General features: G+C 32.5%; 1 protein-coding gene across 14 annotated transcripts in view; it reads right to left on the bottom strand.

The window, feature by feature from the left end:
• Window positions 1-25,282, bottom strand: part of PPIP5K2 (diphosphoinositol pentakisphosphate kinase 2) — a 99,367-nt gene that overhangs the window by 32,591 nt on the left and 41,494 nt on the right. For 3 of the 14 annotated variants that reach the window (XM_030817361.1, XM_030817370.1, XM_030817375.1), the window contains exons 18-28: window positions 21,555-21,696; window positions 20,575-20,798; window positions 15,615-15,742; window positions 14,924-15,038; window positions 11,131-11,238; window positions 10,925-11,041; window positions 7,483-7,650; window positions 4,261-4,434; window positions 2,926-2,998; window positions 1,236-1,355; window positions 297-359 (exon numbers count right to left, since the gene is read on the bottom strand). In XM_030817361.1, the coding sequence (XP_030673221.1) occupies window positions 297-359; window positions 1,236-1,355; window positions 2,926-2,998; window positions 4,261-4,434; window positions 7,483-7,650; window positions 10,925-11,041; window positions 11,131-11,238; window positions 14,924-15,038; window positions 15,615-15,742; window positions 20,575-20,798; window positions 21,555-21,696 (1,432 nt within the window). Of the gene's footprint in view, window positions 1-296; window positions 360-1,235; window positions 1,356-2,925; window positions 2,999-4,260; window positions 4,435-7,482; window positions 7,651-10,924; window positions 11,042-11,130; window positions 11,239-11,994; window positions 12,040-14,923; window positions 15,039-15,614; window positions 15,743-20,574; window positions 20,799-21,554; window positions 21,697-25,282 lie in introns of all 14 variants that reach the window. The other 11 variants (XM_030817355.1, XM_030817367.1, XM_030817377.1 and 8 more) reach the window with 7 other exon arrangements.

Raw genomic sequence — 25,282 nt, 5'->3', positions numbered from 1 at the left:
GACTGATCATCTGAGAAATTAGAAGAAATTTTCAGGTGTTAATTTAGCATTAAAACTCATCATCATTGTGGTCATTAAAAGTTTGATGAGTAATGTTAAATTATTATGTAAATTACAGCTGAAAAGGGAGCTAGACAGTATCAATAATTTGGGTGAATAACAAGTTGGAATTGTATGGCAATTGACATTAAGGATGGAGAAATGAATGATACTGTATACCCCACACTTTGAAATAAAATAAAAATAAAAAAGGGATGAAGCAGGGGAGTATCTTTTAAAATAAAAGCAAAACGTACCATTGGTTGGGTGTCGAGCAAATGAGATAGAAAACCTTTTAACAGCAGAACCGCGTGTGGCGTCTAAGAAAGAGAAAAACAGGTACCTGAAATTCGTAACAGCTACAAAAAGAAGAACACTTAAAAGAAAGAGGGGAAAAACAAATATATGTGGAGGTTAGAAAGGTGACATGCAGAAGGGACAATGAGAGAATGTAATAAGGCAAATATTGGTTAAAAGAAGTTAACTAGCTTGATGACAGAGGAAAAGTGTCAAATGAAATATACAAAAGAAAGAAAAGCAAGATGAGCTGGCAATTCTGGTAAACCCATGTTTTACTGTCTAAAACAAATTTGTTGATAAATGAGAAAATGTTTTAAATAAAGATGATCCTGAAAGAGCTAGAGCCACTTTTCTTAACAAAAGGGACACGCTTCCACGAGCCATAAAAAATTCTGAATATTAAAACTTAAGGTATATTAACAACATTAAGAGGATCTCCTTCAGCTAGGGATCCTAAAATATTCTCATCCTGTGTTTATTTTTATAAAAATATTGCCAATGTGATATTGTCCTCCACTTATAAACATTCCACTCACTTTAATTAGCTCAATAAGTAAGTGTTAACAATAAATAAAAGTTTAAAAGACCAAAGAAACGCTTATTCTTTATAATATAGACTATCAATTATCTAAAAGAAGAATACACAAAATACTGTTCTAAGTTTTCCATTTCAACATACTTATTGTACAAGTACTCTAAATCTAACTAGAATTAACTGTCTGATGAAACATGGATCCAAGTTGTAGATAACAGAGAGCACTGAGAGTCATTTAGGCAAAAGACGACAGGATTTCACTCGAATCAGCCAGTGGCCTTAGATTTGCCTTTGAGAAATACTGCTCATGGGTGTGTGCATGGGTGTAGGTATGAATCTGTGTGTGCATGTGTGCACATACCATCTATGCAGCCAGAAGAGGTCAGCTTTTTACGATGAGTACGAGCATAATCCTGTAGGTTAGGTGCGCTTGAAGAACCCCCGAGCACCGAGGTGCTAAACAGGCCCGCACAGTGAGACCCTGATGGGAGTTAGAGAAAATACATACACAACGGGTGTTCTTCCATTCACATTGGGAATTCATGCAGCATGCAATTAACATGGCTCTTACCACATATAAGGCAACCTTTGGAAGTGCCTTGAACAGGCTCACAATATTCTTGTAATTTCCTAACGAGGTCAGTTTTAATATAATACTTCTAAACACCACTATCATTTATCATAGGTACAAATGGGGTAATTTAACATTGGACAAAATGTTATCTTTGAGAAAAAAATATGTCCATACAATAATTAGACATATACATCCTAAAGTATTAAAAACACTGCCATAAAAATAACTTAGGACAAGAAAGGACTCTGTTAATCAATTTCCAAGGGCAAGCCATATTTAAAAAAAAAAAAAAACACCTCTCCTAGCACAAATTAAGTCATATAAAATCAGTATTTTTAATGTATGTCTATAAATGACAAATCTTTCCTGATGCCCCTGAATTAAGAATTACTACTCTTTCTTATGAAATAAAGTATATCAAAATTTATTTATTTGTGAGACCAGGTCCTTTTCAGTCATTCAAGGCCTAAATCACTTTAAATACTTAACAAATGACTTAAGATCTTAATAAGACCCCCAATGAAAAACATTATTAGCAAATAAAACAGCCAGTATAAACTGATGCTCAAATTGTAGCAAAAGTTTTTACATCCAAATAACACTTTCATCACTGGGGAAGGATTAAATAAATTTCTATCAAATACACTATGATGCATCAATAAGAAGGAGTAATATATAAATTTCCATAAATATACTGTGGGAATATTAACAACTATCATTACAAGCTATACGATATTAACTAGAGATCCTCAAGTATGTAGGCATCAACACAGTTCATATACTTAGTACAGAGATCACAGTACATACATAAACTTACAATGACATCTGTTTATGCCTTTATTAAACCTATTAGGACAACTATTTACAGAAAATAATATGCCACTATCTCATAGTTTATCAACCATGAGCTTTAAACCAAATGAGTTTAGAAAGGTCTTTTCCAATGTTGCTTTGAGTGTTAGCAAAGAACCAATTATGTTCTATAGGTTAATAAAGACTGAGACTGCCACTGTGCATTAGTTTTGCTTGGTTTTCCTTACGAGCTGCTCAAAGGAAAATTAATATATTCATATAGGATTTGAAGTATTCTGTACTTTAAAAATATTTTTAATCGGAAAAATGGAAAGTTCCTTTCTGCATGCAATAGCATCTTTTTATCTCTGTCAACTGGGAAAATGAAGTTTCCTTCATAAATTAATTTACAGAGTACAAGATTAAAAACTAGCATTGGCAAGTGAACTAAGTGGTTATCATTGCAGGCATCCAAAAGGGTTATGTAACAAAATTAAACGCTATCTCTTCTTCATTTTATCAAAACTTTATTTTGAGTTATACAACTCAACATTTCTGAATTAGTACACATTAAATAAAAACTACAGCATAGCATTTGGTCATGCTTTCACCAAAGAGTTTTACATGTGTGCACAATAGTGAGTTTAAGAAGGGTATGGAACACAATTTCCTTTACACCACATACCTACAGTAGGATTCTGCTTCTGTTCCACAAGAGTTCTTGGTGTTCGCAGGTAATTAGCATTTTCAGATACAACCTGCATAAGGAATCCAAAATAAATGAAGTAAAACAGTAAAATAAATTCAGAAGTCTATACTTCATATGCAGCCTGTTCCAGACAGACAAAGGTTAATAAGCTGTATGATAAATATTAGTAGAAATACATAAAACATGAAAGATCATGCAAGATCCCCTTTTGAAGGGAGTCCATTTCATGAGGTCCTTGCAATGAAGTGGTGCGAAGCAGGCATTCAGAATGAAACATCATGTATGAAACAAGACAGATGAAAAGAAGCAATTAAGAGATTGATATAATTTCACTCTTAAAAGAAGCCAAATGCCCACTCTTAAACAGCTCCTGTATTTGAAGGGGGAAAAAACAACTACAAACAAAAGAAAGGACAGACAGAGACTCTTGAGATCACCATACAATTATTGATCCATGCATGGGCTTTATCAGAGTAACCTTTAAATATTCACAGCCTTAATGGATACCATAATCCCTTTTCCTATAATCAAATGCATTATATTTCCAAAAGGAAATTGCTGAAATTATCAGAAACCTCATGTGTGACAGTAGACCTTCCAATGTAATAGGAATCATGTATATTTTAAGTTTCCAAATGTCATCACAGAAAGTCCTTCTGAAGTCATTTTGACCCATATTGTTGATGGGCACATATGCAACTGTTCCCTCTTAAAGAGAACATTAAAATATTATACAGTCCAAAGAAAAACAGACTGTATGTAATCCTTAAATTAGATACTTCCAAATAATGGAATAATGAGGAAGAAAATTATCAATATTCAATATATCCTGCTAATTAAAACTGGACCACATAAATTCTGATTTTTTAAAAAAATGTTTACTTTCTCAGCAAATTCCAAATTGAATCTAATTTTTTCAATTACAGAAGAAAATATTAATGCATTTTCTTACAATCAAATTACATAATTTGTTTCTGAAAGTTTTAAAAGACAAGTCAAAAAGATTTCTTTCATTTTTAAATAATTTTATTAACAAGGTAAAATTCCAGGAGAATAACATTTATTGATTGTTTTTAAAATCCTGGATATTTGGAATCTTCTCAGTAAAAATACTAAACACATGCCATGTAAGTGATTTCTTTCCCTCGAATATTGGCAGATATCATTAAGCATTTTTAAATGAACTCAAAATTAAAAAACAGAAGGATTTACTCTGATGTGAAATACAAGGGATTAGATGTCCTCAAAGACAGCTGTTTGTTGCTCTGAATGCAGGGAGGAAAAATGTTTAACGAAGTAAAGTTTAAAAACCTGTTGCCATGAGCCAAAAATACTGGATGTGAAAGCCAATGATTTGGGGGAGACAGGGGAAGAAGTGATTTGTTCCCCTGATCTGCGTCTTCGACGCCCAGTACCCACACCACTGGTATAATGCAGCCAGGTACCAGTACCCTCTGGGCTAGACACACTCAGGGGGCTCTCTTCCTGGAAGTGAGAAAGGGGGCAAAAAAAAAAAAAAAAAAAAAAAAAAAGCAGAGCATGCAAAGTTAGATACAACAGAGCCAAATGATCAGAAAGAAAAAAAAATACAGTTTGTTCATATTTGCTTATTAATTTTTTGTAAAAACTACTAAACAGCAATTTGGGAGCCAAATATTTCACTATTTGAGAATTTGATAGGAATGACTAATAAATCTAATTGTATGTGATAACAATTACGGAAACATTTTATTACCTTAAGACATAAAATACTTATACTGCGTCATAATTGTCCCTTCCCTGTTAAAACTGGAAATATTTTAGTAAGTTTCTTTTTTAGCAACTTTTAAAATATAAAGGTTTTCTGCTTAATTTTAGATATTCAAAAGATTTTTGTGCTATTTTCGGTGAATTTTTCAACCCAAGACACTAAAGAATTGTACAAAGGGTCAAAGGGATTTCAATATACATAACTTAGAAAACTAAATCTCTCTGGCTGACATATTTAAAAAATTCAGCATAAGATGGACTCAAATTGCACCTGTTTATACTTTCAAGCTATCTATTTGCCCCCTCCAGAGATTATTTACAGATTCAGTAGGCAAAACATGCAGCAAACATTCTCATTTTACATGTTTGCATGTTCAGGTTTCAGAGAGTGAGGACAGAGTAAAATCTACTTGCACAAAATGAAGAGAACAGTCTTTTTCTCTGTATGTCTTTTGGAAGTACAAACTTCTCATATCCATGGAGATGATGGATGCTGGAAAAAGTCTTCAAGATTTTACTTGAGTAATTTACCTTATGGAAGTAAAAGTTTAGCATGGCATAGAAATAATCTCTTGAAATCAACTAAGTATTTATGAGAAAAAGGTTTATAAATGTGTTTTGTGTTTTAAAGATTAACAAGGGCAGTGATTTTGTTAGAGGTTTTATAAATATAGATGAGTTGCAAAATGAAGACTTACAATACATTTTGCTGTATTCAGTGTTATATAGGCTTTTTGGAGGGCAGAGGAGAGGGTTTAATGGTGCAATTCTGAATAATTTGATTAACTATAGATTGCTTATTCAATAACGCATCAAAATCACTGCCCTCACGCAAATAGTAGTGTAGGTTATATTAATTAATATAGCTTATTTCCCAAATTTTCTGAAATTAAGGATATCTGAACATAATCCCAGATTTTTCATTTTTTCCATCAAGTTATAACAGAGCAAATAATTCCAAGTTCTATAATTGTTAAATACCCTCTTTTATAACCATCTTCTTTTGTAATTAAAATATCACATTCAAGGGAACCTTAACGACTATATAATTTCCATTATAAAGTTATAAGGATCTACTTTATGGACAGATTTTTGCCTATACAAAATTGTCAAACTGGAGCACATAAATATTTGAAATTTGAGAATCATAAAACACATATATTTGTATAATTCGGGGCTGTAGAAATGAACATAATTCTTTGCGTTGTTTTTATTCTCACCCATCAAATGCTAAAAAATGCTATACCTAATTCTTCAGAACTGGCATATTTAAATAATGTTTTTTTCTAAAAGTTGATGGTTCTATCTTAATTTCTTCCTTTACACACATACACACACACACACACATATATATATATGTGTGTGTGTGTGTGTGTATTTATTTATTTATTTATTTATTTTTTTGAGACAGAATCTCGCTCTGTTGCCCAGGCTGCAGTGCAGTCAGGGGGGCGATCTCGGCTCACTGCAACCTCCGCCTCCCGGGTTCAAGTAGTTCTCCTGCCTCAGCCTCCCACGTAGCTGGGATTACAGGCCCACACTACCAAGCCCAGCTAATTTTTATATTTTTAGTAGAGAGGGGGTTTCACCATGTTGGCCAGACTGCTCTCGAACTCCTGACCTCAGGTGATCCACCCACCTCGGACTCCCAAAGTGCCGGGTTTACAGGCATGAGCCACTACGCCAGGCCCCTCTTCCTTTATACTTTAACTAGAGCATTTAGAAAACAGTTATAAGCCCTGACCTCAATCAGTGCTGGGAGAATCATCCTACAGAAAACAGAGATAACCCCAAATAAAACTTATTTAAAGTATTAAAAATGTATACAGGTGCTAAAGCTTTATTTAACAAGCTTCATTCTAACTGCTCAACTTTCCTTTTAAATGTTACTTTATTAATTATTTAAATGTTTTTCTATTAGAGAGCATAAGAATTATTCTAACCTATTTATAGATCTTAAAATAAAGGTAAAATTTTTGATTTATTATCAAATATTCAACTTCCTATATAGACTTTGCAATTAGGCTAACAATTTAGAATTTCATTTCTTTACCTATAGTATCACTTGAATCAGTTATTGCTAAAGCATCTCCAGCAAATGCTCTCTACTTTTTTTTTTTTTTTTTTTGAGACAGAGTCTTGCTCTGTTGCCCAGGCTGGAGTGCAGTGGCGTGATCCCGGCTGACTGCAAGCTCCGCCTCCTGGGTTCATGTCATTCTCCTGCCTCAGCTTCCCGAGTAGCTGGGACTACAGGCGCCCACCATCACACCTGGCTAATTTTTTGTATGTTTAGTAGAGATGGGGTTTCACTATGTTAGCCAGGATGGTCTCGATTTCCTGACCTCGTGATCCACCCGCCTCAGCCTCCCAAAGTGCTGGGATTACAGGCATGAGCCACCGTGCCTGGCTTGCTCTCTAACTAAAATTATTCTTGATCCATTAAATCAGGCTTTTAAAAAAATTTCTTTATTGAAGATTAACCTAATGTAAATATTCCTAATGTAACAAGACAAAGAAAAGCATTCATTTTTCAAGTTCCTAGAAACAGCTTATTTTACATTTGCATTCTTTTTTTTATGAAAACTATATGTAAAGCTCAACATTCTAAAACTAATTTATTTTTGAACTGCCTCTATATTTTTTGTAATTTATTTAAAAATAGAATAACATTTAAAAATTTGTTGGTTTCCCAAGCTCCACAATTAAAGCTGTATTTTCTTTTCTGTTTTATTAAAATATAGTTAGTTTACCGTATGAAAAATGTGTTCTGATACATATACTTACATCATTTGTAGCCATCTTCCTAGATCTTGGAAGTGGAGACTTCCTGTGTATATGAATTGGCTCTGATACCATAGGTTTAAACAATATCACAGCTCGATCAACTTCATCTCTTTTAGAAGTATGTGGTTCATCATCATTATCAATTTTAAAAGGTCTCCTGCCTTCATTCTGTGAGCAAAGAATATAAAACACTTTTACTATTCAGATTTAAGAAATCTCTTCTGATGAACAAATTCAACTACCACTGGTAGAGGTACTTGAAATACATATACAAGTTTGTTTACTCAGATGAATTAACATTAATTGAACTCTTCTAACAGCTTAGTATTATGCTGTGTACTATGAGGGAAAAGGCAGAGTCTCTGAGTTCAAAAATCCATATACTCTATGGAGAAATTAAACAGTAAAATGACAATTAAAAAACCACATAAGACAAAGTGTTTAATTACATTTCATCAAGTGCAAGAATAAACAATAATAATAAATGACAGTAAGAAATAATAGAGATGAGCTTTGTTATATAGTAGTCTCATCAACCTGAGCACGAACTAAATAGCACTTGTATTTATATATTTCAGAATATTTAAATATATTCCAAATATGTCTAATAAATGTGATAACTGCATTAAAAGTAAAAATCATTCAATGACTCATTAAGCATTTACTAAGTGTATAACATGTGCCATGAATTGTACTAGGACACAGATGAATAAGACACAGTCCCAGATTGCAAGAATCCTCCAATATAGTATGGGAGATAGGCAGGCTAAAAAATTTTATATCAAATATCCAACTATAAGATAATGCATACATTGGGCCATAGTAATACAGTAAAACACATATTTTAAAGCAATAAGAATGGACAAACTAAAACTAAATGCAACTACATTGATGAACCTCATAAACATAATATTGGCCAAAAGAAAATAAGCTGAGTACATAAAAACCCTCATCAAATTAAGGGTTACAGAGTATAAAAAGGTACTTCTTTAATGAAATGAAATGAAAAAAGGTCCTTTTAAAACTTGAAGGAATCATCATAGTTAATAATAAAACACTGAAAGATAAGAATGTCCACTATCACTAAATCTATTCATTATTCATAGATGATGTTATGATCATATACATAAAAAATCCAAATGACTCTGAGGGTAAATTATTAGAATGAATAACAGCATATATCAAGTTATAAATTTGCTAGTTATAAAATTTTTATATAAAACTGAGTTAAAATTTAATATGATAAAAAACAAAAAATGAAATTTAAATCATAAACAAAATTTAAATTTATCATAAATCATTTATGATAGCATAAAAAACTATAAAGGAACTAGGAATTAATCTGACAAAGATGGTGTAAAACAATTATTTGGTGCAAAAGTAATTGTGGTTTTTGCTATTATTTTTAATGAAAAAATAATGATTTTATCAAAAATTATAAAGTATAGTTAAACAAACTCAGAAATATACCACATCCTTAGACTAGAAGACCCAATACTGAAAAAGTATCATTTTTCTCCAAATTGATCTGCAGAGTAATGGCAATCTCAATAAAAATCTCAGAGTCTTTTCAGAATATTATAAAATGATTATAAAATTTATATGAAAATGCATGAAACATGAAATATTCAATATAATCTTTAAGAACAACAAAGCTGGAGGAGTTCTGTACTCAATACCAATCTTTATTATAAAGCTATAATAATTAAGACTGTGGTACTGGTAGAGAGAGAGCAATCAAGTAAGACTAAAAATTCAGAAACCAACCAATCAAAATACAGACACAATGTATGTCTACAGTATCAGATGTAGCACTACGGGCGGCAGAAAAAGGATGAACTCCTGAATCTATGATACTGGGGCTTAGTTATTCATAGAGTGAAGACAACAAAACTGGACTGCACATCACATGTACTACATCCAAAAAAATCAATTTCGGTGAATTAAAGGTTTCAGGTTATCCATTCTAAACACGGCCTTAAAATTCAAACAATCTAGTTTACAGTCCCACCAACAGTGTAAAAGTGTTCCTATTTCTCCACATCCTTTCCAGCACCCGTTGTTTCCTAACTTTTTAATGATCACCATTGTAACTGGTGTGAGATGGTATCTGATTGTGGTTTTGATTTGCATTTCTCTGATGGTCAGTGACGATGGGCATTTTTTCATGTGTCTGTTGGCTGCATAAATGACTTCTTTTGAGAAGTGTCTGTTCATATCCTTCACCCACTTTTTGATGGGGTTGTTTGTTTTTTTCTTGTAAATTTGTTTGAGTTCATTGTAGATTCTGGATATTAGCCCTTTGTCAGATGAGTAGGTTGCAAAAATTTTCTCCCATTCTGTAGGTTGCAAAAATTTTCTCCCATTCTGTAGGTTGCCTGTTCACTCTAATGGTAGTTTCTTTTGCTGTGCAGAAGCTCTTTAGTTTAATTAGATCCCATTTGTCAATTTTGGCTTTTGTTGCCATTGCTTTTGGTGTTTTAGACATGAAGTTCTTGCCATGCCCATGTCCTGAATGGCACCGCCTAGGTTTTCTTCTAGGGTTTTTATGGTTTTAGGTCTAACATGTAAGTCTTTAATCCATCTTGAATTAATTTTTGTATAAGGTGTAAGGAAGGGATCCTAGTTCAACCATTGTGGAAGTCAGTGTGGCGATTCCTCAGGGATCTAGAACTAGAAATATCATTTGACCCAGCCATCCCATTACTGGGTATATACCCAAAGGATTATAAGTCATGCTGCTATAAAGACACATGCACACATATGTTTACTGCGGCACTATTCACAATAGCAAAGACTTGGAACCAACCCAAATGTCCAAAAATGATAGACTGGATTAAGAAAACGTGGCACATATACACCATGGAATACTATGCAGCCATAAAAAATGATGAGTTCATGTCCTTTGTAGGGACGTGGATGAAGCTGGAAACCATCATTCTCAGCAAACTATCACAAGGACAAAAAACCAAACACCGCATGTTCTCACTCATAGGTAGGAATTGAACAATGAGAACACATGGACACAGGAAGGGGAACATCACACACTGGGGACTGTTGTGGGGTGGGGGGAGGGGGGAGGGATAGCATTAGGAGATATACCTAATGCTAAATGACGAGGTAATGGGGCAGCACACCAACATGGCACATGTATACATATGTAACAAACCTGCATGTCGTGCACATGTACCCTAAAATTTAAAGTATAATAATAATAAAATAAAAAAATTCAAACAACCTAAACAAAAGATAAAATTCCTAAGTATTCCAATATGCATAAAAGTGCAGTCTATACAAATCACACTTTAAAAAATTTAAACCATTTTCCTACTTAGAAGTTGAAATAAGAATTATTTATAGTAGATTATAAAAATCTCTTATAGAAACCTCATGAAAATCTAGAACTGTAGTAACTAAGCACTGAGAGTTCCACCTTCATTACCTCTCTGGAAGCTGGTCTATATCCATAGCCAGATGGTAAATTTTTGTCTTCTTCACAACCTTTGGCTCCTGGACTAAAGTGTAATTCAACATGAAAGCGTTCCTCTGAGGAAAGATCCTAAGAAATATGACAGAACATTTTCAAAATGAGAAACTTTAAGCTCTTTATTTATGTCTGGTAAAACACAAATCAAGAGCTCTGTTTACCTTATTAGGATCCTCATAAAGCATGATAACAATCTGAGTCATGTAGTTGAGCTCATTGACAACATTTAAATAATCCATAGCTCGTTTCCACTGTTCATCCTTTGATTCCTGAACAAAAGATATATGTGGTAAGCATTTTCCCAAACTGTGTTACCTGAAAGTCACTTTATTGTCACTACGGTAGCTTGTTTAATCCTAGTGATACCACATAAAGTGAATACTTATTATACGTACAATTTTTAAAAATAATTCCACTACATTTAAAAGTCTTAGTAAGTTATTTAAGCTTGTTTTGATAAAATATTTTTAAAATCTCTACAAGTTTGAGTATCCCTAACTTGAAAATCTAAAATCCAAAATGTTCCAAAATTCAAAACTTTTTGAGCACTAACATGACACTCGAAGGAAATACTCATTGGAGAATTTTGGGTTTTCAGATTAGGGATGCTAAACCAGTAAGTATAATGCAAATATTCCAAAATCCAAAAACAATTCCAAATTCCAAAAAACTTCTGGTCTCAAACACTTCAGATAAGAGATATTCAACCTATATTAGAAGTTATAGTGGTAACCTTTTTTTAACCGCTTATACAAAATGAAGAATAAATAATTTCTTGAAATATGATAAACACTAATGAATTTTGAGGGTAAGAGACAGTTTTTAACTTTGTTAAGTTCCAAAGTACCTAGTATAGCATCATATTTCATAACCACAGAATACTATCCTATAACAGGAATGCTGTTTTTTCCCACCATCATATAGTTATGTATGCGATATAGGCCTATCAATAAGTATCCCTATTACACTGAAGTGATATTCAAAAATCAGAAGAAGGAGGCATATGTAAATTCTATTGATCTTACCATCTCCTTCATCATTCCTCCATCTTCATTCTGAGAATCATTGGTCTTTAAACATGTAATCATAGAGCATCAGAACTGAAAAGGATCTTAGAGAACATGTACTACAAGCATTCAAAGTAGAAAATTCTATCTGAAAAGGCAAAACTACTCAAAGTAAAGTCTATAGTCAACAGTTAACAGGATCTACTTAAATTATACGTACATCACAGATAAATTTCCTTTGTTGTATACTATGTAATTAAAAATATATAAAAGCACATTTCCTTTTTGTATACACTAAGAGTATACAATATTATGGACTTTAGTACAGAATGCACCTTGTTTTAAAAGCAAATTATAAGACCACACATTGACTGTATGTTTTTTAAAATTCAGCATGTATTTTATTTCTATTTTAGACATTATACATTCTGTGTGTGTGTGTGTGTGCGCACATGCATGTGTGCAATTTAGGAGGTAGTATGTGAAGAGATGTACTTTTTTCAAAATTGATAAGGGAAAACATAAATTAGCATTACTGAGTTTCACTAAATGTTAAGTTAGCACAAATGATGAATTTAAATACTGAAAATTTTCATTAGGTGAACAGATAATTGATCTTGTGATTTTGTGATACTCCAGTATTAAGAACACCATTTAATGTCTAACTCAGTGTTGCAGTTATAGATTTTGCTAGGTCTTCTCTAATAAATAGATAAAATTAAGTAATATTTAGTAGTAACTTCCAGAACATAATTAATATGTAAGAAGACACAAAAGTATCTTTTTAAATAAAGGCCCCATTACACATATTCCTGAAATCTTGTTTATAATCTTAGTTCCTTAACAAACTTTACAAATAATTCTACAGAAAGATTTTACCCAGTCCATTCTGAATAATTAAAAATTGCAATGGGGAATATACTGAGTAAGATTTTAATTATATTACTTACAGATTCTTACAAGGATAAGAGTTGGGATAATGAAAACAAAACATTTTGGTAGACTTTAATTTTCACCTTAGTAAATACATGTAATTATTTTTCCCCCTGGAAGCACTGATTTTTAAAATAATAAAGTTGTTCAGTTTTTGTTTTAGAAATGCAGCCTGAATTCAATATATGCCCAACAAACTCTAGATCCACGGCTACCACCCTAGTCCAAATGACATCTTTTTGGACCACTGTAATAATTTCCTAACTGGTTTCCTCATACCCACTTTCACCTATCTACTGTCCACACAACAACCAAAGCCACCCATTTCCCTGCTTAAAACCTTTCAATAGCTTCCCAATCCAATTAGAATACAAGGCACTGACTCTTCAACTATATCTGCTGTCATTTTATCCAATACTTACTACTATTCTCCAACCACAGGCTTTCTATCAGTTCCTATATTACTCATGTTCTTTATACCCTCTATATATGTCAAAAAAGACCATGTAAGAGATGTATGTCTCCTCTTCACAAACAATTCCATCAATACTACTGGATATACAAGCTTTTGCCTTGCTAATTAACGGTCAGTTTTTTTCCCACTAAACCACATACTTATGCAAGGATGTCACTTTGCTATTCTTTAGTGGGACAAAGAAGAAACAAAAAACCAGAAGAAAGAACATATGGATTTGGAATTTTAATTGGAACAGAACTTTGAAACAGCCTTAGGATAACTTTGATAATAATTACTCTCAAGGACCAGTAATAAGATTGATTAGGAAACAGACATATACCAAATCATCACTATATATTTCACTGCCCTTCTTTTAAAAGTACATAAGAAAACAAAATTTTTTCTTTTATAGATCACTTTCTATACAGACGTGCATAGATGTGTATACCAATATACGCACAGAAAAATAAAGGAACATTCTTATCTTTTGGCTAGTTTAGAGATGATTGATTTAGATGAGATTCTGGACTTCAAGTAGTATTACTCTATTACAGCATGGCACTGAGTTGAGGGGGTGGTACTGAGGGAGATGTGAAGTGAGTTTTGTATGTGGGAAGAATACAAATTACTGTGGCAAATAGGTATCACTGTGGCAGATTTTGTGTTTTCCAAAGATGGCTGACATACACATTCAATTCTACATACTCTTCTTACAATAGGATAGGGACACTCAGCCCACCTAGTGCTGTGGGTTGTTTCCTCTCCTTCTGAACCTGGATGAACCTCTGTGATTGCCTCAACCAAGAGAGTCCAGCAGAAGTGATGCTACATGATTTTAGAAGTTAGGTCATAAAAATGCCATGCACTTGCACCTTGCTCTCATAGGAAGCTCACTCCTGGAACTCAGTCAGGTGCAATATTTTGAGGAAGCAGGCCACACGAAGAGGCCAGATGTAGGTGTTCTGGTTGATAACCGCAGCTGAGGTCCCAGCTGACAGCCAACATGAAGCACCAAACATGAGAGAAAACCCTTGAGATTATTTGAGACCCAGCCACTGTCTGACTACAACCTCATGAGACCCTAAGTGAAACTTCATAATTGACCCTAGTCAACACTCTAAACTGTATGAGATAAAAATGAAATGACTGTGGTTGTTTTAAGCCACAAAGTCTTGGTATGTCATTACATAATAGTAGATAATAGCAGATAGTACATAATAGTAGATCAGTGCCACAATGTCCAACCAAACACCAAGTTCCATCAATTCTGACCCCTAAATGACTCAAATTCATCAGGCTTCTCTTTACTGCCACCAGTCTATAAAATCACCTAAAATACTTTAGATTATTGTTTGCTTAAATGTATCTTCTCTGAAGAGAACATCTTTATCCCTAAAATCTAGCAAAATGCTTGGTATATAGTAGTCCCTTGAAAGATGACATTAAGTAGTAAAACTTAAGGATGAATTACTAAAATTTCACAGTAAAAATAGCAGTTAGTGATTTAATTACAAAATTAAATATATTTGTTAGACTGAAATAACTTATTCTACTTACATTGCATAAGGCACCATAGCGAAGAATAGACAGCAAAGAATGTACATGACTTTCACTGGTAAAATATAATCTAGTACGAACATGACGTTCAGGAGACAGAACACCTCTAGAATATCTAAAATTAAAAGCAGACAGTGTTCAAACATAACCATATAATCAAAAACTCACTAAATATTGAAATTATTTTCTAAAATTTAATTTAATTTCACTAGAAGTAAAAGACCACAAAAATCTATTATTCTTCCAAACACAATAGAGGATGTATCTTAGTATATATTCTAACATGATGCAAACTATAACTAACTAGGACCTCTGAGAGTAGTCAAAGAATAGACTTAATATTAGTCAAGTACACTGTAAATAGGTTATTTTATCTCCTTTAGTAGCAATGACAGAGGTTATAGACCTAAAGATGCTCACAGACATTAATGCTGCTAAATGGGGTACACACTGATGGCCCCATGTGAACAATGGACCTATATATTCCCTTTTCCCCACTTACCTTAGTTTTCTCTAAATTGGAGCCAAAAATAACTTTGGTTGGAAGTTAATAGAAATACCTAGGTAATACTATTTTCACAATATGCCAGTGACACACTTCTGACTTCATAGGACCATCGAAGTATAATTTAAATTTGAAGTATGCAAAAATAGATGCCTAGAGATTTAAATAACCAGTACAGTTTCTTACACAGGATGAAGTTTATTTACAGTGTCATCATCTTGTGTCCTCTGAAGGTCTGAGCGAATTTTTCTAACCAGAGGAGTACAGTAGCCTTTGGCAATCTCCAGTTTTTCAGCTTTAGTTATACCATATTCCTGAGCAAAAAATACATGGCATTAGAAAAAGGATATAATGACAAAGTACTCTAAAAAAATACACTCCTAAATTAGTCTAGTGAGAGACAAATATTTTATCAAGCCTTTTTTGAACGTTGGATAACTCCGAGTTTGCATTTTTTGCAACTGCAAATGTATGATTTTCAAACTATTAAGTATAATTGGAAGGATTTTGTGGTGGAACTGAACAAAAGCCAGTAATTTCTGAAGGGGGAGAAAGAATGGGTGAATGTAATTTTTTTGACTAGTATTCACTAAAGCAGTGGTTTTAAATGTAAAAACAACCCTAAAAGAAAGGTGGATTAAGGCCACAAACACTAAAGCACAATATGTAATAAATATATGAAAAAAATTAAACCTTGAGATTTCTGTCTTTCCAAATGTCAAAGATTTAAAAGACTAACACGTTCTTCAAAAGCCTTTGGCCAATATTTTTAAAGTTTTAACTGGAAGTGAGCCTAGATTCCATGAAATTATCAAATTTAATGACATAATCATTATGAGTTAATTGGATTTGTAAGGAATTAGCACAATGTGAAGTGTCCAGAAAACATGGCAATTTTAAGAGTAATTGCAATGAAAATTATAGTTCAAAGCAGTAGAAGAGGAGAAAGGAAGAAGGCAGAAAAGTGGGGGTAGAGTGGGAAAGAGGGAGAAAAGGGAAGAGGGAAGAAACACACAAACCTTCTCTCTCCAAGTTCATTCTAGGATATTTCAACTTAAAGGCTATTTCTTGCTACTAGATACCTCCAGAAAGATTCACATAGAATAACATCAGTATAGACAATAGATCTCAAAACTGCCTAATAAAGAAAATGCTGACTGATTACAGATGAAAGACCTACGAAAACAGGACTTGCTGGGGTGATTTACCTTAAACTAAAGCTAAGGTGGTTCAATAATCTTGCCAATGTAGGTGACTACAGAGTGAATACACAACTGTGTATTTATGTGTAAATGAAAGAAAAATGTTGGAATTAAAAAATCATCAGGGAAACAATTTTTTTTAATTTGTTATTAGCAAGATGTGAGGAAACAGGGATTTTCATATACTGCTGGTCTGGGTAAAAACTGATTAAAGATTTCTGGAGCTACAGAAATGATCTTGAGTGAATGGAAAGACATGTGTAAAGAGAGTGAAACAAATTTTAAAAGTCTAGATTTCCAAAGACAAGTTGGTTAAATAAATTATTCTTACATTCACACCACTCAGCCATTGGGAATAATAATGTTTATATAGCTTTATTGGCATGGAAAGAAGTTCTTTACGCTAAATGAAGGAAAAAATTAGGTTGTAAAATAGTATGCTTTTTCTGATTCAGTTTTCGTAAAGAATGTATTTGCTATGTATACGCCTTTATGGAAACAATAATATGTAAATGAATTTAAGGAAAGAGGCCTTTAAGAATATTCCAAAACATTGATATGTTTTTCTTTTGTTGGTAATGTTATAGTAATTTTTTTGCTCTATCTGTATTTTCTAGTTTTATTACAAAGATATATTACTTTTATAATCAAGAAATTTCTCTCTTCAAAACAGTGACATATTTTGCTCATCTGCCTCTATCAACTAGGACCAAATAATTTTTTAGGTATGCAAATTCTCATATGCAGTTACAATATTTGTGCCACAAATAGAACTGATTAAAATACCAGCTAAGGCGACTTGAAGGCTTTCTATGGTGATTTCAATGAGAATGTCATTGAACTGTCTTTGGGAAATGCTACTATAAAGAACTGTCTGCATTTCATAATCTACAGATAACCAAAGAAAACATCTTTAAACTTCAATTAATATGTGTCATCTCAATTAAGATAATTTTAATACCAAATTTGGTCTTTAAATGTTTTTATTTACCACCATAACATCATGGCTATAAAACATCACAAGGGCCCCAATTTTCTGAGGATTAAGCCTGGTTAAAAAGTGAAAATTTGATTCTATTGTAGCATAACACCTATCAAAACTAGTTTAACTGTTAAAATAACTAAAACAGACTGTATGCATCATTTAAGCCTAGATATGATTGGAATTACATAATTCACATAGCACAGACATAAAAATTAATCAATCAGTGTAGGAGTAGAAACTGATTTTTTAACGCATAGTGTCATTTTGAAGTACACCAGAACATACGTATATACATTTCTCTTTCACAGTGATACCCTGTTAATCTACATTAAATTATTCTAAACAAGTTAAAACTTTGTATTATTTGGCTGAGTCAAGTCTTGAAGCTTGAAATATTATTTGCTTGAGAACTATGTATGCAAAATTTTATTTTTTCCATTACAAACCACAATTTCATTATAAATTATTGCAAATATGTTTATAATTGTTAGTTATCTTTTTGGTGATTGAAAACACCTGCCTTCTGTCCACAGTTTTTGTATTTACGAGGCCTAAAGTAACAAATCAAGATATTTATTGAACTGATTCAACACTCTAAAAAAAAAAAGTCCAAAGTTTCTGTTACAATAAAGATCATCCTGTGAAAAAGTTAGGGAGATAAACCCAAAGTTGTCCTCTCCTCAATTTATAAAATAATCTCAGGACACCAGGGAAGCATATAAAAAGACCTCTTGTATTAAAAGTATGAATTTACCAAAAATAGAACTGATTTATGTAAACTTGGGCATAATTTTATCTGAAGAGTCAAACAATTTAAAAAATAACTTATCCAAGAAAAATAATTTTAGAGTTGTCTTCAAATAAATTCTCAGACTGTCATGAAAATCTAACCTAATAGCAGCAAAGAGAATTACCGTAACAGACAGAGAACAGCTGAGCTTGAAGAATTACTTTGATAGATACAAATGATGACTCAACTCCTTCATAACATACTAATCTTTAGTGCTTCTTCTGGTATTTAAAAAAATTTATTATAAATATTTAAGTTACAAGGACATGGTGAGAAATGTCTTCAACTATATAAACAATACACCTGAAATACATACACCATGTAAGGAGGAGAAATGACCATCTACAATCCTGTTAACCCTTGAGTTTTCTTTTAGGCTCAACTCTTAGAGACTAATTTTTCATTCCCAGTTGTAAAATATTTAGTATATATAATGGAAACAGTAGAGGGGTGAGATTAAATGAGCAATGCAATGGCACAGACATGGATATGCTAAACATTAGACAAAGCATTGTGTATTTAGCCTCTGAGCAGGTGATACATTTAGATACACTGAAAGCCTGCCTTGAAAAGTGCTTATAGCCACCATAAATATCTTAAAGTCTTGTATTCACAGCTAATTGTTAAAAAGCATACTTACAAAACCAAAACATTTTATTATACAAAATAAAACTTGTCTTTTACAGAATAAAACTTACCTTTTTCATTTGCTAAATGAAAGAAATTGTCAGGGAATGAGTCCTGTTTCCTAAGTAAATGTTTCCTAAAGGCCTAAAGACATATTCGTAAAGTCTGAGATATTTTCATCCTCTTTTAAAAATAATTTTTAAAATCACAGATTCATACAATATACCTAAAATTGTCTATATTATATATCTGATCAAATATGTAGTTCTCTTTCATGTTGAAGAAACAAGCTAATTGTTAACATGTACATAAATACCTATAGGTAAGTTGTACAACTGTCTGAATTCTCAGTTTTTCAAAATCTATAGGTTTTCCTGTACTGTCTATGAATACTAGGAAAGGGACAGTTATTTTAACCATTCTTATGCATGGGTATTTATAAGTTAGCTTTTTGAACTTTTTTTCATAATCTTTATCTTTTTCATGTATTTTTTTCCTGCTTTCAAACTTTATGTAGTCCACAGCTGGAATATCTGATCTACTCCAACCTCCTCTTTACAATATCCAAATAATCTTGTACTGAGTTGAAAAAAGGTCCAAAAGTGACATCAGGAACTTTGTTCTTCTAACATAGCCCTGATCTCAATATGTTTTGTCACTTACCCCTTTATTATCAATCCAATTCTCTGCTTAATTGCATTTTAGTTATTTGAATTCTTGTTACACCTTTATTTTTATTCTCCTATAATGAAAAGACCCATGTCCCCCAAAAAACAACTATGTATATCTCGACCTCTAAACATTATTTTCAAAATACTTTTGCATAAAGTAAAAAGAATTGCAAAAAACTTTATATAAGACCGTAATGATCTTTATGTCTTACTCCCCACATATTTCCATATATAGATGGCAGATGCAAAACAGGTGTTCAATAAATACTTAACTGATTTATTCCATACCGTTTTCTATTCTTCAGTTTGTTCACATATTATTATTCTCTAAGAGTATCAATTCTTATATTAAAAAAAAATTTACTACCTTCTTATGGCAGTGAAAATACTCTGTATGCTACTATGATGATACATGTCATTATAAATTTGCCCAAACCCATATGTATAACACCAAGAGTGAACCCTAATGGACTATGGACTCTGGGTGATGTGTCAATGTAGGTTCGTCAGTTATAACAAATGCACCATTCTTGTGGGGGACAATCATAACGTGGGGGAGGACGCGCTATGTATGGAGGCAGGGGCATATGGGAAATCTTTTACCTTCTGTTTGATTTTGCTGTGAACATAAAACTGCTCCAATAAATATAGTCTGCTAAAAAAAGTCACTGTAATCAAACTATTAGAAAATCAAATAATGTGATCAATATTAAAAGCTTAAAATATAAATTCATAATTGCCTAATTTCCTGTTTAAAGTTACTGGTTTTCCAAGGACATGAAAACCAACTACCTTTTTATCCACCAACAGACATTTTAAAAGTATCTATTTTTTCAATATTATAAGAAATTGATTCTTAAGAATGACTTACCTGAGGGATAACAATATCTGCTAATGCCTTCGAAAGCCTATATAATTCCATTGTGTTTTCTAATTTCAAGGAACCATTATGCTGGACATCATATTTTATACAGTCATATATGTCAGGGATTTTACTAATATCATATCTTCCATTCTTTGTTTTAAAGTCTTTCTCTAACTTGGACCATCTACGTAGCATAAGCTCCAATGTTTCACTATGGTAAAGCTGAATATCTAAAACAACATAACATTTTTAGTTCATGCAACTTAAAAATCTGATTTAGAATATATATTAATATGTTAATAATTAGAAACTTTTTAAAGTGTCAAAAATACAACTGTATGAAGTTAGAGAGTTACTATAGGCATACACTACTAGCAATCATGTATTTTTTAGACTTAAAGGGTTAGGAACTAGGCTTATAAAAGAGTTTTTCCACATATTATAGACTTTAATAACAATAAGGAGAAAAAGAGCAACAATTTTAACAAAGCTCTTTTAAGCTCATATATTTTCAATTTTCAATACTATTATTCTTATTAGGATCACATAACTAAGTGAATAGGCAGACTAGCAGAGGAACATTAGACATTAAAAATATCCAAATGATCCATTTTCTGCCAGAAAAAAACCCAAGATGCCAAAGTTGTCTAAGTTACTAATCAAGTAAGTTTTGGGGCCAGAGCCTAGGATCACTTTCCTGTTGCCTGCTCCTTCTTATTACCCTGTCTACTCACTGCTTAACTATATGGCAATGCTGCATAATAAGATAATCAGATGAGAATATTTTATTTTCTCTTTCATGCTGTCATGGACAAAAACCACTATAACTTAGCCATTATTTTTTTGCTTGATATATATTAACTCATACTATACATAGCTCTCAAGAGAGGCTTGATTTCTTACAACAAGATTGGTGTATCATATATTAAATGCTTAATTGAATAGTAACTTTTATTTGTTCTATGCTCTAATAAAAATATATTTACCTGATGATTTGGGATCTTCCATTCGATGTCTGATTTGAGAAGTCAAACTCTGAATTAAGGAATAAACTTTATCACAGGTCTTCACAGGATTTTTAATTAAATGCATTGATTTGATAAGAGAAATGCTTCCAGATGGAGTAAGCTACAAATAAGTAAAGTATATATTTTATATCTGGTTATGCCTAACTGTTTAAGAGAACAATATACATATACAAAATTTTCCAATAGCTGGAGAATAACTCCATAGCAGAAATTAAAATGACCACAAAATACAGTTGACCCTTGAACACCACAGGTTTGAACTGCAAAGGACCACATATGTGCAGGGTTTTTCCCTAAAAGTTACACCAAAATGTACTGTTTCTCCTGCCTCCCCTTCCACCTCCTTCACCTCTTCCACCCTTGAGACAGCATGACTAACCCCTCCTCTTCCTCCTTCTTCTCAGCCTGCTCAATGTGAAAATAAAGATGAAGACCTCTAAGATGATCTACTTCCTCTTAAGGAATAGTAAATATATTTTCTCTTCCTTATAATTTTCTTAATAACATTTTCTTTTCTCTAGCTCACTCTAGAATTTTCTTAATATTTTCTTTTCTCTAGTTCACTCTATTGTAAGACTAGAGTATATAATACATATACAAAATACTGGGGAACTTATAAAAAGTATGTGGAAAAATTGGATTAAAAGATAAAAGTAAAAAACTTTATTTCTCAACATAAGGTCTGTCAGGGTCAAGACACTTTTGTAAGCAATGATACCAGCCATTTAGTCTATTCCTAAAATACTGAGGATCCTGGGAATTTATCCATGTGAATGCAGACTTTTTTACATTATTAACTGAAGAAAAATGAGTGCCCCTTAAATATTTTTTTAAGATTAGGAAACAAACAGAAGTCAGAAGGAGCCATATCAGGACCACAAGGTAGATTCCTAATGACCTCCCACTGAAACTCTTGCAAAACTGCCCTTGTCTGAGAGGAATAAGCAGGAGCATTGTCATGATAGAAGACTCTGTAGTGAAGATTTTGTGGGTGTTTTCTACTAATGCTTTGGCTAACTCTCTCAAAACAATCTCATAATAAGCAGATGTTATTGCTTGTTAGCCCTCCAGAAAGTCAGCAAGCAAAATGCCTTGAGCGTCCCAAATAACTAGTGCCATGACCTCTGCTCTTGACCAGTCTGCTTCTGCTTTGACTGGACCAATTCCACCTCTTGGTAGCCATTACTTTGATTGTGCTTTGTCTTCAGGGTATCCTGGTAAAACCAGTTTCATTTTCTGTTACAATTCTTCAAAGAAATGCTTTGGGATATTCATCCCACTTGTTTAAAATTTCCACTGAAAGCTCTGCTCTTGTCTATAGCTGATCTGAGCACAATGGTTCTGGCACTCTAAGCAGAAAGTTTGCTCAACTTTAATTTTTCAGTCAGAATTGTGTAAGTTAAACCAACTGAGATGTCTATCGTACTGGCTATTGTTCTGCTGTTAATTATTGGTCTTCTTCAATTAGGGCATGAACAAGATTAATTTTTTCCTTGCAAAATTGATGTGGATGGTCTGCCATTGAGGGCTTCATCTTCAACATCATCTCATCCCATCTTAAAACGAGTTATCCATGTGTATACTGCTGATTTCTTTGGGAAACTGTTCCTATAAACTTTTTGTAAAGTATCAATGATTTCACCATTTTTTTCGCTTAAGCTTCACCATAAATTTGCTGTTTGTTCTTGTTTCAATTTTAGCAGAATTCATGTTGCCCCTCACAAGGGCTCTCTTCAAACTGATGTCTCACTCTTGTTAGTGCCTCAAACTAAATCCTGTTCAGACATGTCATAAAAAGTTAATACAAGATTATTTTAGTGTAAAAAAAAGTTGAAATTTCTGTATAGTTTTTTCATAATGAGCATTCATATATGATCATTGTTCACGTTATTGCTAAGGCTTCCACTCAAAGGTAGGCTTAAATTGGTAGTTAAGTTTTTGCAGAGTCAAAAGTTATAACCAATTTTTTTACTGGGAGGGGGACTGGCACTTCTAACCCCAACATTGTCTAAGGGTGAACTGTATAGTAATAAGATCAAGGAGGAAGTAAAAGACTCAGAATTCATGTTAAAAAATATTAAACCTTAGCTGTCTTGTCAATAAAGAAAATTTAGCAGAAATACTCTAACTTAACAGAATTTGATGACAATCTGCTGACTCTGTTAACATGTGTAAATACGGTTCTGACCACTTGACATATATTTACATGTAATAACTCTAGGCATCTATTATTCTTTTCCCAGATGAGTTACTTACCTGAGGTTAAGCTACTTGCTTAAGATCAAACCACTAGGAATGTGAAGGAGTAGGACTCAAATGCAGGTAGTCTGGCTACAGACTGGTGCTCTTAACCACTATCCTATTATGCCTTTGTAATAAATTTTTTTTGAATAAAAGCCATCAATAAAAACATAGTTCCACATTCCAGTTTTGACATTTAGCTTGGCAAGTTATTTACCCACATTAAGTAAGTTTCTACAAATATAAAAAACGTCAAGTGCAATTCTACTTCTGGTTATAATAAACTAGGTAGTTTGGACCAATATATCCACTGAAGGGAAGTAAAAATTCTGGGCAAAGAATATCTATATGTATGCTTTCAGGAATCTGTGAAATAACAAGGTGGTAAAGAATTATGGTTGCAAAACTCAAAGGTCAGTGATCCAGAAAGTGAGCCTAGAATTTAAGGCTGTTTCTCCACTGGAAACATTTATATTTATGAATATAATAAATGACTCCAGTCAAAAGAGTGCATAAAGGAAAATTTATGGCCTAGGGTGCATATTTTGTAAAAGACAGAACATTAATAACTTAGTAAGTATTCACCTGGGGTTATTAATTTTGAGAATCAGAAAATAGCAAAATAAAACTAGAGAGGTAGAATAAATAAAATATTAAGTAATGAGAATTAATCAAATGGAAAATAAGCATATAATTCAGAGACCTAACAAATCTTAACAATGGTTCTTTGAAATGACTAATAAACTAATCAACCATGGTGAAACTGATCAAGAAAAAAAGGAAAAAAGTATAATGTTAAGAAAGAAAAAGGGATATCTCTATAGATCCTACACAAATTACAAAGAAATTAAAGACGAAATTATGAACAAACTTCTAAAAAATGTAATTTAATAATACTGACATAAACATAACTGAGAAGTACTAATCTTTTCTGAAATCCATAATTAGAAACTTTCCCACAAAGAAAACACCCACAGGATTTACCATACTATTTACTAGTAAAGTTTACCAAAAATTTAATGAAATATTTGTACATATACTATTCCCCTCAAATAGGAAGCATTCCCTAACTAATTTTACAAGACTAGCATAATCCTGACATTGAAATAAAAGACACAACAAAAATAAAAAAGTAAAGGTCAATCTGACTGATGAACATAGATTCAAAATTCCTAACCAAAAATTTCAGCAAACTAAAATCAGTGATATGAAAGAAAAAGATCATACATGGAAAAGTTGAGGATATTCTAGAACCAAGGTTAGTTTCACATTCAAAAAACTGTAAGGTATAATAGATGAAAGAAAATATATAAAATTCAGTAAGTTTTTATAATAGAAACTCAGCCAAATAGAAACAATGAAATTTCCTTATTTTGAAGAAGGGCAGCTATATAAAATATCTACAGAAAACTTTATATTTAATGTACAAGTGTTACTAGAAATGT

This window comes from Nomascus leucogenys, chromosome 2, assembly GCF_006542625.1.
Source record: "Nomascus leucogenys isolate Asia chromosome 2, Asia_NLE_v1, whole genome shotgun sequence".
Classification (NCBI taxonomy): Eukaryota; Metazoa; Chordata; class Mammalia; order Primates; family Hylobatidae; genus Nomascus; species Nomascus leucogenys.
Note: the sequence above shows the minus strand (reverse complement) of the source record. Positions and strands in the feature narration are given on the sequence as shown.